This window comes from Ruditapes philippinarum, unplaced genomic scaffold (genome assembly GCF_026571515.1).
Source record: "Ruditapes philippinarum isolate M1 unplaced genomic scaffold, ASM2657151v2 ctg3401_1_1_1_1, whole genome shotgun sequence".
In the NCBI taxonomy this organism is placed as follows: Eukaryota; Metazoa; Mollusca; class Bivalvia; order Venerida; family Veneridae; genus Ruditapes; species Ruditapes philippinarum.
In genome coordinates this window covers 83,014-100,708 of record NW_026859473.1, presented here as the reverse complement: position 1 = coordinate 100,708, position 17,695 = coordinate 83,014, and the positions used below count along the sequence as shown (strand labels likewise).

At 31.9% G+C, this 17,695-nt stretch overlaps 1 protein-coding gene and 1 long non-coding RNA gene across 2 annotated transcripts in view; one reads left to right on the top strand and one right to left on the bottom strand.

Annotated features, from left to right (window-relative positions):
* Positions 1 to 9,039: 9,039 nt before the first annotated feature.
* Positions 9,040 to 11,527, bottom strand: LOC132756627 (uncharacterized). Its single transcript, XR_009629354.1, has 2 exons — positions 10,980 to 11,527; positions 9,040 to 9,577 (listed from the first exon to the last, which is right to left on the bottom strand). It is a non-coding gene; the product is annotated as an uncharacterized LOC132756627 (long non-coding RNA).
* Positions 11,528 to 12,743: 1,216 nt separating this feature from the next.
* LOC132756625 (uncharacterized) overlaps positions 12,744 to 17,695 on the top strand; it is a 45,082-nt gene continuing 40,130 nt past the window's right edge. The window contains 1 exon segment of the mRNA XM_060747745.1: positions 12,744 to 12,884. Coding sequence (XP_060603728.1) covers positions 12,841 to 12,884 — 44 coding nt within the window. The 5' untranslated portion in view covers positions 12,744 to 12,840.

Below are 17,695 nucleotides of genomic sequence, written 5' to 3'. Positions count from 1 at the left end.
TGAAATACTGGTTAACTTAAAGAAATGCAAATGCCATTTTAAGCTCTATGATCTTTGTCTTTGGAAAAAATGAATCGTAAACAATGGTTTTATTGAACAAGAAAGAGCCGGCGGACTTGTAATATCTTACGGAAAATGAATAATACAGAGAACCATATAACATAGGTCTATAGCAGGTATCTATGTCATGACCTTTTCATATTGCACATTTAAGGTAATTAAGTTATTGTCGTTCTAGGAAGGCGACATATACAATTAACAAGATTGGAACATTTGTACTTACACCACCTACCATTGCCAAATAAAACAGAGGATTTAATACCTCATGATAACAAAATGGACGACATAAGTCCTCAAATGCGGCGTCTACGGGCCCTGTTTTTGTCGGTAACCCATATATAGAAATGTGATATTATTTTCATCTAAACAAGTCTGTAGTCTTTTATGGATTACAAACTATCAAGAAGAAACATTAGATGAACTGTTCAAGAATGAGTATATTTTATGAAAAAATATGTTTCGAATACCCCACCTGAATGGCGATTCTTAATATATTTTGAAAATGCTATTATATTAATCGATTGGTGAATGAAAAATTGTTAATCAGATCTACCACTAAAGATTTTAAACAAAATTGTCTTTCTGTGGGCTATTGAACTGGCTCTCATGTACAACATGTCCTAGTACAATGTTCTTGCGCAATTAACATAAAAAATATCATTTCTGTTTGATATCAAAACACTTTCCCTGTTTGAAGGACAAGTAATAATACAAAGTACATGCTCTCATATATTTTAAGCCGCGTGGTTATGTTAAATTATTTCAAAATTCAACTATGAATGAAGGAACACTAAACTGGACAAAGTTTTTCAAGCAATTTTAAGTCTTACTTGAAGCTTCGAACCTTGGACTAGTTTGTGACATTATCTGAATGTGCCACATATTCGTGCAATTTATTCAAAAATCCAACCAAAAATGACAGTGATGGACGGGACTTAAAACAGACAGACAAATATGTTCTTACTGAGTTTACGTGCACGGGTGTTTGTGACCTTTATCATTCTTTCGAACTGCAAAATCAGCTAGCCTTTATGCCACCAATGCGAATACGGAATTAATCTAACGCCAACTTGGAAATCGTCCAATATACCTTACTGGTACACGAATAAGATCAAACGGATAGTCAGGCGGATAGGCAATTGTACAGGCTTCCCTTTGGGCGATATAATCTAATTAAAACAAGAACCATGTCAATATGGCCATCCCCCGCCGAATGTGATTGCTCATTAGAAGAATGTACATGCAGTAGAGCAGAATAATTCAATTTTAAGAGGTCTTTTGGTAATGAAAACTGATGGCTGAAGTGATTACAGATTTGAAACCTATGTGAATACTGATGGCTGGAAATAACAAAGGGCAATAACTGAAAAATAATGCAGGGTAGGTTATCATTATTGTGTGCTGCACCCCTCCTCAGTAAAATCTATCCAAGTTTCAAGTTGATACCTCAAATATTTTTTGAGATAAGCTCCGGACGACATAATATGAAAAAGAACAAAGGACAATCACTCAAAAATTATATAGGGAAGAGTTATCATTTTTGAGCACATCATTCCTTAATAAGATCTATCCGCCTATGAGATTACATGTTGACATCTAAAACACTTTTGAGTTATACTCTACTCAGGTGCAAAATTAAGTATGAAAAATAACAAAGGGCAATAACTAAAAATTATGAAAGGTAAAGTTATCATTCTTGTGCACTGAATACCTCCTGAGTGTGATCTATGCACCTCTGAAGTTTCATATTGATATATCAAAGGCCTTTTGAGTTATGCTCTGGACAAAAATTAATTTTGAAAAATAACAAAGTGCAATAACTCAAAAATTATGCAGGGTAGAGTTATCATTCTTGTGCACTTCACTCCTCCTCAATGAGATCCATCCACCTTTCAGTTTCAAGCTGATACCTAAAATACTTTTTAGATAAGCTCCGGACAAAAAAGTATGAAAAATAACAAAGGGCAATAACTCAAAAATTGTATAGGGAAGAGTTATCATTCTTGTGCACAGCATTCATCCTCAATAAGATCTATTCACCTATGACATTTCATGTTGACATCTCAAACACTTTTGGCTTATGCTCCACTCAGGTGAAAAATTAAATATGAAAAATAACAAAGGGCAATAACCCAAACACAATGAAAGGTAGAGTTATCATTCTTGTGCACTGCACACCTTCTGAGTGAGATCTATGCACCTATGAAGTTTCATGTTGATATCTCAAAGGCTTTTTGAGTTATTCTATGGACAAAAATTAATTTTGAAAAATAACAAAGGGTATTCATTCAAAACTTATGCAGGGTACAGTTATCATTCTTGTGTGCTGCACTCCTCCTCAATAAAATCCATCCACCTATGAAGTTTCAAGTTAATACCTCATATACTTTTTGAGATAAGCTCCGGACAAAAAAGTATGAAAAAGAACAAAGGGCAATAACTCAAAAATTGTATAACGAAGAGTTATCATTCTTGCGAACAGCATTCTTCCTCAATAAGATCTATCCACCTGTGACATTTCATGTTGACATCTCAAACACTCTTTCAGTTATGCTCCAGTCAAGTGAAAAATTAAGTATGAAAAATAACAAAGGGCATTAACACAAGAATTATGAAAGGTAGAGTTATCATTTTTGTGTACTACACACCTCCTGAGTGAGATCTATGCACCTATGAAGTTTCATGTTTATATCTCAAAGGCTTTTTGAGTAATGCTCTGGACAAAAATTAATTTTGAAAGATAACAAAGGGCAATAACTCAAAAATATGCAGGGAAGAGTTATCAATCTTGTGCACTGCACTCCTCCTCAATAAGGTCTAATTACCTATGAAGGTTCAAGTTGATACCTCAAATACTTTTTGAGATATGCTCCGGACAAAAATGTCGGACAGAAGGACGGACGGAAGGTCGGACGGACGGACGGGAACTATTTCTATATCCCCCGCCGCTTTTTCGGTGGAGATAATAAAATCATTGCAGTAGTTGAAAAGAACATTTTTTGAATGCTTGGAAATGTGAAAATAGCATCTAAATGACAACGCAAAAATGATTCTCTTTTATTTTGCTATAAACTGTGAAGTTTTTGCAACGTAAAGTTTGTAGTTTTAATGGATGGTTCTCTAAGTTTGCCCTTGTCAGTTTTAATTAGTATCACTGCACTTATACTTATTGTAATAAAAGAAAGCAAGCCTACTCAAAAGCCTTCTTTACATATTATTCAGTATATAGAAACAAAGAAAATTGGCAGACATTTTTAAATCCAAGATGGCTACCATATTATATTTATCTTTCATGTCCATTCATTCATCTCGTTCACACTACAGCAGACTAAAATAACCATAACTTTAAAAGAGATGTTTATTCTTGCCTATGGGAGAATTGAAGCAAACAAACAAAACAATGGCGGCCATTTTGAATTTGATTTTTTAAGAACAGGGACTAAAAACACAACCGTGGTAGAGCAAACAATAAATTCAGCGTACTCGAAATAGGTAAGTTAGCATAACTATTTGCTTGTACTAAAAAGCCGTTAGGATGAACATTTTCCCGAAATCACACCAGTGTATAATAATCGTTTACCACTGTTATGCTACAGAGTTACAATAAACAAAGTGTAATAGAGTTAGATAAGTTTAAGCTGTAAAGTATATTCATTATCCTTCACCATTTACCATTTACATTTAATGCTTTCTAAACATTTTTTAAAGTCCATGGTAGCTGAAAATTGCGGCTGTCAAGTGTAATGCTATTTTGTTTAATTGAACTAAAATGCCGGGACAGTGATTAGAGAACAATGTTGTTAGTGTGTCATAGCGATCAGTTCGTTGCATTTATACAGATGATGCCTCAATATTGTTCGACCTTTGTTCAGAATATTCATTCCAACAGTACATTTTAAATTAAGGGGTGTTTGCGATCATTTTCAAATCAACGGCATCCTTAACAGTTTGCTTGTTTATAAAGATGGCCTCACTTACACTTTAACCATACATCTCCTATGACAGTTGAAAAGCATGTATACACAGGAACAAACATCTGTGTGATAAGGAGGGTGGGGTGGGGATGTCTCTCACTTTCTGACTTTTGTCCAAATGTCTACCAGTGTAATGAGACAAAGATTTTCTAGAAATACAAAAGACATTTTTCTTAATTTCCATCAGGCCATCAGGTGCACATGGGGTTCTCTCGACACCCCTCCCTCCTTCACTTCTTTTTATGTATAAAATATGGGGTACATTTTATATAGTTTGCCTATCCGACCTACGTTCGTTTTTTTCCAAGTCTTGGTGACTAACAAGAAGATTGAATAAGATGATGTGTTTGTCATATTTTGCCAGTTACACGGTGCATATCCATATCGGTACCCTCTTTGCGAAATCTGCTGAAACGGCACCCTCTTTGCACATGCACAGGCCACTCTCTGCTAAAAACAAACCAGCAATGGATAACAAAATCAGTAAAATTTCAATATAATAAGGAAAGAAGGTATGACACGTAGAAAAGATGTATACCACGGAACACTAGAATGTTTTATCTATGTGCTGATTTGTCAAGTGCCCGTTTTTCATGTACTACAACTTCACAATAAGCTACAAAAAAATCGACATATTTCTTACTTTTATGTAAATATTACATACTTAACGATTAACGCAAATAAAAGCATATGTCGTGCCTTGAGGGTACTTATGTGTTAAAAAATGAGAGGGTACCTGTGATATAAAAATTCATATGAAGAGAGATAGCCCGTGCCGCTGCAAAACCGAAAGTATGGTGATTTTATGAATTTTACAATTATTTTTGGCAATATACTGCCATTTGTCCGAAGATGATATGTAAATGAACATAGTAAATATGTATGATGCATATATAATCAAGCCGCATGTTCATTTCAGCCCGAAAAGTATGTCGAGGTGATGGGCGAAGCAAGACATGTTGATTTTTTGTAGCTTATTGTGAAGTTGCAGTGCATGAAAAACGGGCACATGACAAATCAGCACATAGATAAAACATTCTAGTGTTCCGTGGTATACATCCTTTCCACGTGTCATACCTCCTTTCCATATTACAATGAATTTCTACTGGCTTGTTATCCATCGCTGGTTTGTTTTGAGTAGAGAATGGCCTGTGCATGTACAAAGAGGGTACCGTTTCAGCAGATTTCGCAAAGAGAGTACCGATATGGATATGCACCGTGAGTTATCCTGCGTAGAGGATAATTTTGGCTGCCCCAAGTAAAAACATGTATAAATTGTCTTTTTTACGATAAAGAAATATTTATACCTTAAAAAACGAAATACGATTTCGTAATTAAAAGGTCAATATTACAAAACATTTATTCCTAAATACGAATTAATATTTCGTTTTAACGGAATAAGTCCTGTGATTAAAAGGAATCTAGCCTCTTTCATGCCATGCTGGCCTTTTTGAAAAGGCCCCTCGTTTAAATTTGGGTAAATTATTTGACATTATGTGAAATTGAGAATTTTTCAAAAACTGAAAGCTGTCTTACAGATGGATTTTTAAGTGGCTTAGCTCCAGATGACATAAAAAATAAGGTTTTCTTGTATTTAAAAGTCTTGCTAATATTTATAAAGAAGGCTGGAAACTGAGTTCCTGACTACATATATGTCAGGTTGCACAATAAAAATCGTGTTTTCTTTTCTACCGAAGTCTCATATCTTAACACGACGGCATAACAGTATTGTATATTATTATAGTTTTAAATATATTTGACAGGTTATATGGCCCTATATAGACAGCTGTTTGGAAATATAACCCGAGCCGCCAGGAAAAGTTATGTTGCAAACAACCTTTTTTATATGATCACGAATATTTATGGTCAAGAATATTTAAAACGAATTTTTAATACAGCAAACTCTCTTTTGTTTAGAACAAAGTGAAATTTCTTAGAAAATTGATATCAGCCGTGTATATTATTAGTAATAAAGATCGTTGACATGTTATATGGCCCTATATGAACGGCTGTTTGTGAATATAACCCGAGTCGTTAGGCGAGGGTTATATTGCAAACAGCCATTTATATACTGCCATATAACCTGTCAACGATCTTTATAACGAATTTATAATACAGCAAGCATGATGTTTAGAGAAAAAAGTAAGATTTCTTCATGTATCGACAGCAGCCGTGTATATAAAACTATATAATCGTCACGATTATCCAATGAAAAATGACGTTACAAACGTGCAGTATTATAAAAAATGTTATTACCCTTCCAGATTTTTACCCCTTTTTTGATTGGATATAATATCCACCGAAAGAAATTGATATAACCAAGCCAGAAAGGTAATGTACACATAAATTTTCCCCATTAGGATTATATGGTATTGCTATAAAGTACACATCTTTTGTTAAGAATTTAGGTGCAAAACTTGATCATTTTTTTTGGCGTCGCCTGTGATGCTTTGCATCAATGCTTTTCTTGTATTTGTTTTAAATACTGATGATGATATTTATCATTACTCTATTGTGGTAAATATGTTTTATTTGACAGTTAAAAAGTGCTAGAATATTGGAATTTACACTGTGCAACATCGAACCGTAAGCGCATCGTCACAGCGCATATTGGTTATAAAGTGGGTACCTAATGGGGAAATTTAATGTGTATATTACCTACGGCCTTCGTGGTCAATTCCTACGCATCAAAACTCAAAACCGGTGTTCAATATCTGATAAGCACCGTTAAGACCGATATTATTTCTTAAATATAAACGTCACGATTATCCAATGAAAAGTGACGTTACAGACTTGCAGTATATTAAAACTTAAAATATTCACCTGTTTCCAACCAATTTAAGTTTTAGTAATGTGTATGAAAAAGAAAGTAATACAACCTGTTACTTTTAAAAAATAATGTCAGAAAAGATTCATGTCTCAGAAATTAAAACATTTTGATTTTTTGCCAGCTGTTGGCAACATGTTTTTGAAAAAGGGGAAAAAAGAGGATATTTTGAATTGAGAATGACTTCTCACTCAAAAACCCAGTTCACTTCAATATTATTAATAATTTGAGAGTCATAAGGATTATAATCGTCATATTTGGTGACTAGTTTAATCCAGGCTGTCTAATTGTAAGGTAAATAGGTTCTACAATTAAGCTCGCAATAATTCCATCTCTATGTCAGGAAAATTACTTAAGTAAACATTGTATCGACGAACCAGTGATGTGACTGTAGTGAGACTACTGTATTTAATTCTACAATTTACTATAGAGAATGCAGGAAAAAACCAACTTGACCCAATTAATTACTGATAAGCTCAAGTATCACGTAACATTACAAAGCTACCTCTAAGTTGTAATTTTCCTTTAATGATTTTAGAGACTACTGTATTTAATTCTACAATTTACTATAGAGAATGCAGGAAAAACCCAACTTGACCCAATTAATTACTGATAAGCACAAGTATCACGTAACATTACAAAGCTACCTCTAAGTTGTAATTTTCCTTTAATGATTTTATTGCGTTAACTTTTACTATGAATCTAATTTAAACTACCGTTATTTCTTCAGATATTAAGTATTAATGACCAAAAGAAAAACTTATTGTTAAATTATGGATTAATTTTACTTAAGTTAAAGGAAAAAGGGATCAATATAAAGCCGATTTTTACTTGAAGGTTACATTTTGTTTTTCACATTTTGCTTATACAAATGAGCCGTGCCACGACAAAACCAACATAATGGGTTCGCGACCAGCATGGATCCAGACCAGCCTGCGCAGCGCGCAGTCTGATCAGGATCAATGCTGTTCGCTCACAAACCCTATAAAAACTAGAGAAACTGATAGCGAACAGCATGGATCCTGATCAGACTGCGCAGATGTGCATGCTGGTCGCAAACCCATTTTGTTGGTTTTGTCGTGACACGGCTCAAATGTACTTGTACAAATGTAAACCTTAAAATATTACAGGGACAATACATCGGAAAATCACAGCTACGGTATGAGTGTAGGAAAAATATACGAACTGTCTCTTGATGTGGAGATACACTGTAAATAAATTGGAAAAGTCAGAGTCATACTTAAGCAAATTATGTTCCGTCATAATTATCTATCAACATTCATTGCAATGTCACATTGACAAAAATCTTAGATGACAAGATAGGCAAGGTATATAATAATATGTACAAAATATGTTTTATTTTTGTTGTTCCCGTGAAATAGAATATATTGAAAAATAAATTAACTGAAATGCGAAGATAAGTACAGAAACTTATCTGTATGTGTGATGCATTTATTTGTGTACTATACAGACAGGATGATGACAGAATCTATCTCATGACTGGTCAATTGTTTACAACTGAAGCACTAATAACAAGAAAAATATATAACTAATTTTGAAACTTTCTGACCTTTTAAAGTTTTGAATATTTGTTTATGAACACAAACGTCTAGCTTTATTATTTATCATATTTTGAGAAATAGTATCTTATGATGAGATATGCCTAAAGAAATAAGTTTTAGAAAAAAATCTATTGATCCATGATTTAAACATTTAGTTTGGGGTTGATAAATCTGATGGCCAAATAATTATCTATGAAATAATCCAGGTTTTAATTTCATTAGTAAAAGTAAAAATGATTGTTAGTAAAAGTAAATGATGACACCTTTTTGGGGACTTCCCCTGACATAAAGTTGTCTAGGAAAACACTGAAGGTTGTTGAAGTTACTGCATGTATTATATTATTAAAGGCCCTAAATAAATTAAATAATAATAATTTCCATACAAATTTTATTCAGGTATGCTGTGCTTTACCAGCGTTTTTTACGTCAACATGTAAATTGAGATGAATAGATAAACGATACGTACTATTACTATCTGAAATTTCTACAGAATGAATATGGAATATCTGGAACAAAGTGGTTCCTCAGATTCATTAAAAACAGCAAAATTACATAAAAATTGCAGACTCCGTTTGTTTGAGTGTGTAAATGAGGGATAATGAAAAAGTGCATGACACAAATTGCTAAAATGTTAAACATTTATTAATAACATTTTGAATACTAATCATCGGTATCAAAAAAAAAAATTATGATTTTATAGTAATACTTAAAACTAAAAATTAATTTATCATGAAAGTAACACAGTATATAGATTAACAATAAACAATAAATCAGGAACAATGATAAAAAATTTTCGCTTTCCAAACTAAAGTACTTTCCTAATGTCAGATAAAACTTTTGTTCAATAAACTGTATATTACTTTAAGATGCGTTACTAAGTAGTATGTATCACTTTTTATACTTTTTGTTCACTGTGACAAGATTAGGCGGGTTTCCATTCTTCGGATAAATATCTGAGCTCACCCCAGGACCGTACTGATGCGGATTAGGTTCTTTAATCTCCGCTATAGCATTTTCAGGTTTGCCCATATAATCAGCTGATACTTGATACCTATCACCAACGTTGTAATGCATCGTTAGCGTTCATATGATTCGGTAGAAAACGTCCTCGGTTATCACGGAAGCCATCGCCTGCCATTTTGTTATCTTGTAATCTGGTAAATAAATGTTAAACAAGAATGCAATACAGTATTTAAAAGAAAATGCACTGAGTTTAAATTATATTCGTTTTCACAGTATTTCATGTCTATTTATAACGAGAAAAAAAAACAAGTAATAAAAGGCGATAAGTATTTCTACTGTTTCCATCACATCAATGAAGTCCAAAGTTAATGATACAATTGTTTTATTGATATAACTTTTTTTATAAACTAAAAAAACAACATAAGATAGCAAACATAAACAAACATATTTAGAAATTAAGGTAATAGTAATGTTTCATGAAATGCGACATTGTTCAAAACGTAAAATCTTAACAAATTATTCTAGTCTCGTTGTTAGTTGCATAGATGATGGTCGTTTCAACTTAAAGGAAATTTGATTATAATACCCAAGACCAAGCATTTTCAGGGGGTGGGGGCTATATAGTAATCATTTTGTCACGTCCCGTCCTGTTCAATCTCATAGACAGTTAAACATGTAGACTTGAAACTTGGCACGTCAAAGCAATATCACAATGTTACTGTCTAACTTAAGTTTCATAATTCTTATAGTCAATTTAACATAATTATGCCCCTTCTTTACTTACAATACTATAAGAACACATGCACCAAAGTGGTTATATAGTTTTATGGTGATTAATGAATTGTCTTCATATTAGGACAGAACAATCTTTTAGAATGTTCCCGCAAGCTCGCCAGACGGACCTGGACTTTAAGTCACAAATCAATATTATATTTAGCTGTTTTTGAAATTGTCATGTATTGGAATTTATGTAATTTATTACATGGAACGGATATACAATTAGTGTGACCTTGATGTTTATTCGATTTGATTAGACGTTCAAACACAATTCCATTAATTTCATTACTTATGACGAAAATATACCTTCTAGCCAAGGATTTTGATTGTTCATATCAGTTTTGTCAGGGTCAATAAGGTAATGTTACATACTCTACACATTTAATAGTTGTTTTGCCTACTAAACATAAAATGTCTTTTCCTTTAGATATATAAAATTTTCCTGCACAAAATATCCCCCAGTGAGATCAATTTTGATCCCAGGAAGCCTAAACCTATATTGTGCACATCATTCCATTGTAATTGATATTTCTGGCATTTTTTGTTATTTCTTTTTTTATCGGTTTAAAAGACATAGAGTGGACACAAAATATTTAATTCATACCAAGATGACAAAAAAAGTCTCATCCTGACTTTAACCCGAGATAGGTGAAACTTGCGCTCAACACAAAGTCTCATTACGGTTTACATTGCTGCCAACCGAGAATACAAATTAAATTGGTTAAACAAAATTTTATCAAACTGTGCACATGTATTTAATTCGCAAAAACAACCAGTTTTATTAACAAATAACATGATAAAAAATGTACGTCTTACCTTATACAAACTATTCAGTTCTTCATAAATGATAAATATGGATTTATATACTAGTAGTAGTCAAGCCTTAATGTGATCGAACACACAATGTAACAACAAAAACGATCTACCCTATTTGGATATGTTTATTGCTTATGTCCGTACGATCTGCATAAAGTGATTTATGTACTGTCTGTTTTATGATTTTCGGAAAACAAACCTAAAAATACGTCTCTTATATCATTGATCTATACATATTTAGATATGTTTCCCACGGTATTAAAATCGGTTTAAATTACAATAAACATCTAAATCAGCAGTTTATGTTCCTTTGTGTGAATTTGATAAAAAAAAATCTTGGATGGTTTTGATGTTTGAACTCGTTATTGTAATAAGACATTACATATAAGAACACGCTATATTTGACAACCGCGATTAAGTGCGCGAACAAACATGTTTGATGAGTAATTGATTTGAGTTAACGGAGCAAATTTATCACATACCAAATGACTACATTATTTTATTTATCACCATGATGAAAAATTAACAAGCTGAACAAAGGTCCATGTTGTATATATTTATATACTGGAAGTCATTATATTTGCATTTTACACTAAGCATGGTGCCATAAATCAGAACTAGGTTGTTTGAATTTTCTGAACTAACAATTAGTATTTTCGAAAAATAGAAAGACGAAGGTCACATTTAATTATGTGTTTTCAAAAAAAGAAATGTAAAATAAAGGTAATTTTCGGAAAATAAAGAAGTATTGAACCCTGAACACTTGTGTATAGCAAAGTTCTACCGTTGTGTTTTGGTGTTTTTTTATTATTGTTTTTTTTAATCACACTTTTATGCAGTTTAGAATTTAAAGCATAACGATATCAAAATGGGAAGAAATACTTAACAATACCTTTTCTGACTATTGAAAGCATCTTATTAGACACCTGTAGCGTTTTAATTGTAGCATTGAAATACAATGTACATGTAACAAATTAATGATAATTTACAGACAGTAAATAGAAACATATGTACAAATCAATCCGAATCATAATGGCAAATGTGAACTTAAGAATCTCATCGACGAAAAAAAGATCAAAAATATCAGACAAAAAGGTTATTCATAGTAACAATGTTTAAGCATGTGCAACTGACAAAAACAATGTCAACATGTTATATCGCGTTTTCACCATCGTACCATCGCGTTTTCACCATCGTACCAATGCGATTTCACCATAGTACCATCGCGTTGTCTCACCATCGTAACATCGCACCATCGCGCAATCGGGTTTTCAGCATCGTAACATCGCGTTTTAAGCATCGTACCATCGCGCATACACCATCGTTCATTGCGTTTTCAACATCGTGCTATCGCGTTTTCACCATCGTGCCATCGCGTTTTCACCATGGGTACCATCGTGTTTTCACAATCGTTGCATCGTGATTCGTCATCGTGTGATCGTACTTTCGCGTTTTCACCATCGTACCATCGTGCCATCGCGTTTTCACCATGGGTATCATCGTGTTTTCACCATCGTTGCATCGTGTTTTCGTCATCGTGTCATCTTACTTTCGCGTTTTCACCATCGTACCATCGTGCATCGCGGGTAAGGACGAAATAAAAAAAATCACATTTGCCAAACCGAACACCGTAGTTATCTATGTTTTAATAACACAATATAAAGCGTACATTTGTAAAATTGCCCGTATATAAGGAAAATATCCAGAAGTCTGTATATACAGTGTACATAAAGAAAAATAGAACTTATTTTATTTTAAACTCTCTCCGTAAAGAATTATTTAAATAGAAGTAACATCCGGTTATGGTTTATGTGTCATTATAAGCGCTCACGCATATTGATTTTATTTCAGTAGCGCGATAATGAATTGCGTGGTTAGACTGGCTATTGTTACCTTCCTTGTAAGGTAATAACTTTCTTATTTATATTTTTTTTAAATGTTGTTAGGTAATACATTTTTTGTTCCTCCATCTTTTTTATTTATTTTTCACTGATCTAGTCTTTGTTGGATGATAACATGCACTTTCCAATACCGCCCATAAACAGGCTCAACCAAACCGAGCTTGCAACAATTTAACAGTTTCCGTTTAGATTTGTTTCTATTGTCTTGTTTGGTTGCTGTTGTTATTTTTTTTTTTTTTTTTTGGGGGGGGGGGGGGGTGGTTGTCACAACTGTGTTATGTGTGCCGTGTCGCGGACTTAAAATGCCGTATCGTTTATACAGTCAAAGATGTTATATTTTCGATCCTTCAAGATCGTTAAGCACGACATGATTGTTGTTGATGATTGTTTGTGGTGCTTTTAGTTTCTCTATGTATTTTTTTCTAGTTGGATGGTTCCAGTATTCGACTTGACTACTGTATAATGACACTTAGGATATGTTGCCTGCCTTTTTAATTTTGACGTCGTATCGGTGATATGCAGGCTTCATAACCTCTAGTCCACTTTCAAAATTCCATATATTATAGTTCCTTCCGCACGCATTGTTCAGAACAAATTCAAACTGATCAAGCTACATATTTCCGTTTTTAAGCTTCTTTTGGGATTTGGTGTTTATTATCATTATCATCATTCTTCTTTTTTTTCTTCTTCATCTTTTTCTTCTTCTTACTATTATTATTATTGATATTATTATTATTATTGATATTATTATTATTATTAGTAGTAGTAGTAGTAGTAGTAGTATTTCTAAATATTATTATCACTATGATCATTATTATTATAATTATAATTATTATTATTATTATTATTATTATTATTATTATTATTATTTCTTATGATTATTTTTATTTATTTATTTATTATTATTATTATTATTATTATTATTATTATCATTATTATTATTATTAGTATTATTATTATTATTATTATTATTATTATTATTATTATTATTATTATTATTATTTGCTTTTATAAATATTATTTTTATTATTTATATTTTCTTAATGTAATACAATGAAATATGTTTCACATAAAATATTATAACTAACAGTGAATAAGTGGAACAACATTATGCATTGGAAGAATTTTGACATCATGTTTTGCATATTTTTATTGTTGACGCCAACGACATCATTTCCTGCATAAATAACATAGTGTTAGATAAAACATGTTAGAAGATAAATATGTGATTTGTAAAAATAAACAGAAACTCCTTGAAAAAGAGAGGATTAACCCCTCGAAACGTTGGAGATATAAAAGTCTATGTAATGAATAATTATAGACATTATTTTTCGAATTAGGAAGCTGTGTAAATTTGAACATGATAGGACGCCTATAAAAATAAGATTTGATATATAATCTTTTATTTACTTTTCAGTGACTGATATTACAATTAAAAAACACATTTACATGAGAACATAACATATGATTATTACACGAAAAACACAATGTCTTTCATTAAATATATAGTTACATTATACAGAATTATTACAGCATGCATACACAATGTTAACTTATTAGTAAGCACATGATATATTGTTAATGTTCGACATAGTGGTATTTACAGAATATTTTTAATGCACTGTTACTAAATATGTTCCGATTACATTTAAAACTTATCGAAAACACGAAATATAAGTGTAATGTATAGGAACATTTAGTATGGATTTATTATATTGCATTTAACCTTAGAAGTCTGAGATAAACATCGATCTCTCATGGAGAATGTTATTAGAATATTCTAAAGATTACTTTTTATATTCCATCGTTATGTTGTGAACGTTTTTACAACATAGGTTGGTAAAGCCTTTTTTGAGTTCTGGATTAATACCAAATACAGTAAATAAATTGGAATCAAAGAGTCCTCGCAAGAATGTTTCCGGGTTAATTCTTAGAAATAAACGGCAAACTTCAGAGCTAAATTTCTGATCAATTGAATGTGTAAAGCGTGCCCGTTCATGTGTAAATGTATCACATTCAGCAAAGATATGTCTGTTTATATCACTAGTTTCTTGTCGACATTTTGTACAGGAATAACTTGCAGGAAACTGTCGATATAGAAGTATTTTACTTTTGTTGCACATATAACATGTTTAATCTCACTGTTTGTATTTGAAAACAGCCATAAATGTAAAGGCGTTACTGATTGATGAACTGCTATAAATCTGTCAAAATCTCTGTCACTGTTAATTCTATGTTGCCACATGTTGAACTCATCCTTAATGTAAACATATAAATTATTTTAAAAGTTGTTATCACGCAGACCTCGCTCGCCATTTTTTGTACATAACAGTCTATAAGCCGCTGTTTGAATACAGGGAGAAAATGAGAATCTAATATGCTGTCATGAAAATCCCCGACGTAAGAAAACCCGAATTGTGCAAGTAAAAGTTTAACTTTATTGGCCCAATTGCTCATGTTACCATTTTAACATTTCTTTGTTAGACACGTATCTAATTATAATGTAATCCGTATTTAAAAGATGCAGCCAAAATTTAATTTGAAAATATCTTGTTATATACAAAGGATACCGTGCCAATTTCCCATAAACTGCTGCTTTAACTCCCAAATTTGCTTTGCAAAAACTCAAAGTATGCGCTTTTTTCCTTCGTTTTGAAAAACCCCACATCGTACAGGCATAATTTAAAATAGTCTTAAATAATGGATCTTCCGTTTCTATTATTGCTTTTGAAAATTGAATAATTGCAGTGTCTATATCCAAAGAGTCGTTAAAAATAGTATCATTTAATACATTAAGCTTTCCAATTATACCATTTTTTTATGATTCCCTTTTGTCATCATCCCATTTATAATATCTATGATTTTCTGATTGCATTTTGTTGTTTTGTAAGTATTGCGGCTTGTTTCCATTTATACTGAATGTTAAAGGTGCGTGGTCACTGAAAGCGTTGAATGACAAGACTTCAAACGAATTGATAGTATGAAAGTCTGTATATTTTAACTAAAGAAAGTCAATAACGCTACATGCATTACGGTTAAAAATGTGTACGCGTCTGTGTTTACATATCGCCCGTTAGCAATTCATAAACCTGTCGCTTTGCACAGGTCTAACAATTCTAATCCACGGCTATTACATATGTTATCGCATGAGGTTCTGGGAACGGTCTCGTCAGGTATATTACTAATATTATCGGTGAAATTTACTGTCGAGTCACAAATTATATAATTGGGCCTAACTCCTTCTCTACAATACAAATCCCCCGCCAAATGTCACTTTTTGACACTATCCCTGTTGATTGAATTGATGTCTTCAAAAACATTACTACAAGAATCAAACAGTATATTATTAGTCTCCTTCAAAACTTCGCTCACCGAATTATTATGTTTGTCCAAAATATCTAAATAACACCGAAAGAAAACTAGTTTGCTCTTTTATTGATTTAAGACAGGCATTTGATACTCTATGGGAAAAAGAGATTAATGCTTATATTCAAGGAAAGTGTCTAAAGGCTGTACAAAATATGTACAAAGGAATAAAATCCTGTGTGAAGGTAAATTATCAACTGTCTAACTTTTTCTCATGTAACAAAGGGAAATTTTACCTTCCTTACACTTTTCGATGTATTTAAATGACCTTAAAGATTTCTTTCAAAATAATAGTAATACATGTGGAAATTTGCTTCATAATGATCCGAATATAAACTATAAACGAAGCTTGACATTTATTTTACAATTCTTTATTCTGTTATAATTATGCAGATGACACTGTTATTATGGCTGAGATAGAAATGACATAAAAGAAGCACTTAATACATATGAAAGATATTGCAATATTTGTAAACCTACAGTCAATACTTCTAAAACCAAGATAGTTGTATTATCAAAAGGGAGACACCGAAATTATCATTTTACTTATAAAAATGAACAAATCGAAATTGTAAATGATTATAAATACCTCGGCATATTTTTAAAAGAAGTGATCCTTTCGCTAAAACTAAGACACATATTGCAGAAATCGATGTAAAGTCTGATAAGAAATTCAAATAGATTAAATGTACCAACTGACTTACAAAATTGAACTTTAAATAAAACTGTTAAACCAATATTACTTTATGGAAATTTGGAGATACGTTATCTTGACGTTATTTAACGAGTACAACTCGAATTTTTAAAACATATCCTTAAACTAAAACGTTCTACGACCAGTTATTTCATATACGGTGAAACGGGATGTACGCCTTGTCTATGGATATCGGGAGAAAGAATAGTTTCATTTTGGGCGCTTCTCCTTCAGAACGAAAATGGTTTAATACCAAATAAATTGACATACTTTGTATACAATTATATGCGAAGAAGTACAATAAATGTTTATGATAATGATTTTGAACGTAGATATCCGTGGATTTACAATTTAAAATCAATACTAATAAAATGCGGTTTCAACAATGTTTGGAACAATCGATACCAAATGGTTGAAATTAACAGTAAGACCAAAGCTAAAAGATCTTTTCTTAAATGAATGGTATTCAAAGATAAATAAATCGAGCAATAGTTATTTCTACAATTTATTTTAAAAGTCTTTTGGAATTGAACCTTATCTCTCGTACTCCCAAAATGCAATAATTTTAACTTTATCAAATTCAGACAAATATACCTGTTAATGAAAGAATGTGTATTTTTTGTAGAAATATAATCGTTGATGAGATTCATTATCTTTTAAATGTAATAGATTTTCTAAAGAAAGAGGCAAATATATAAAACCCTATTTTTATAGACGTCCTAATATGTATGAATTATAATAACTTTTTTCAATAA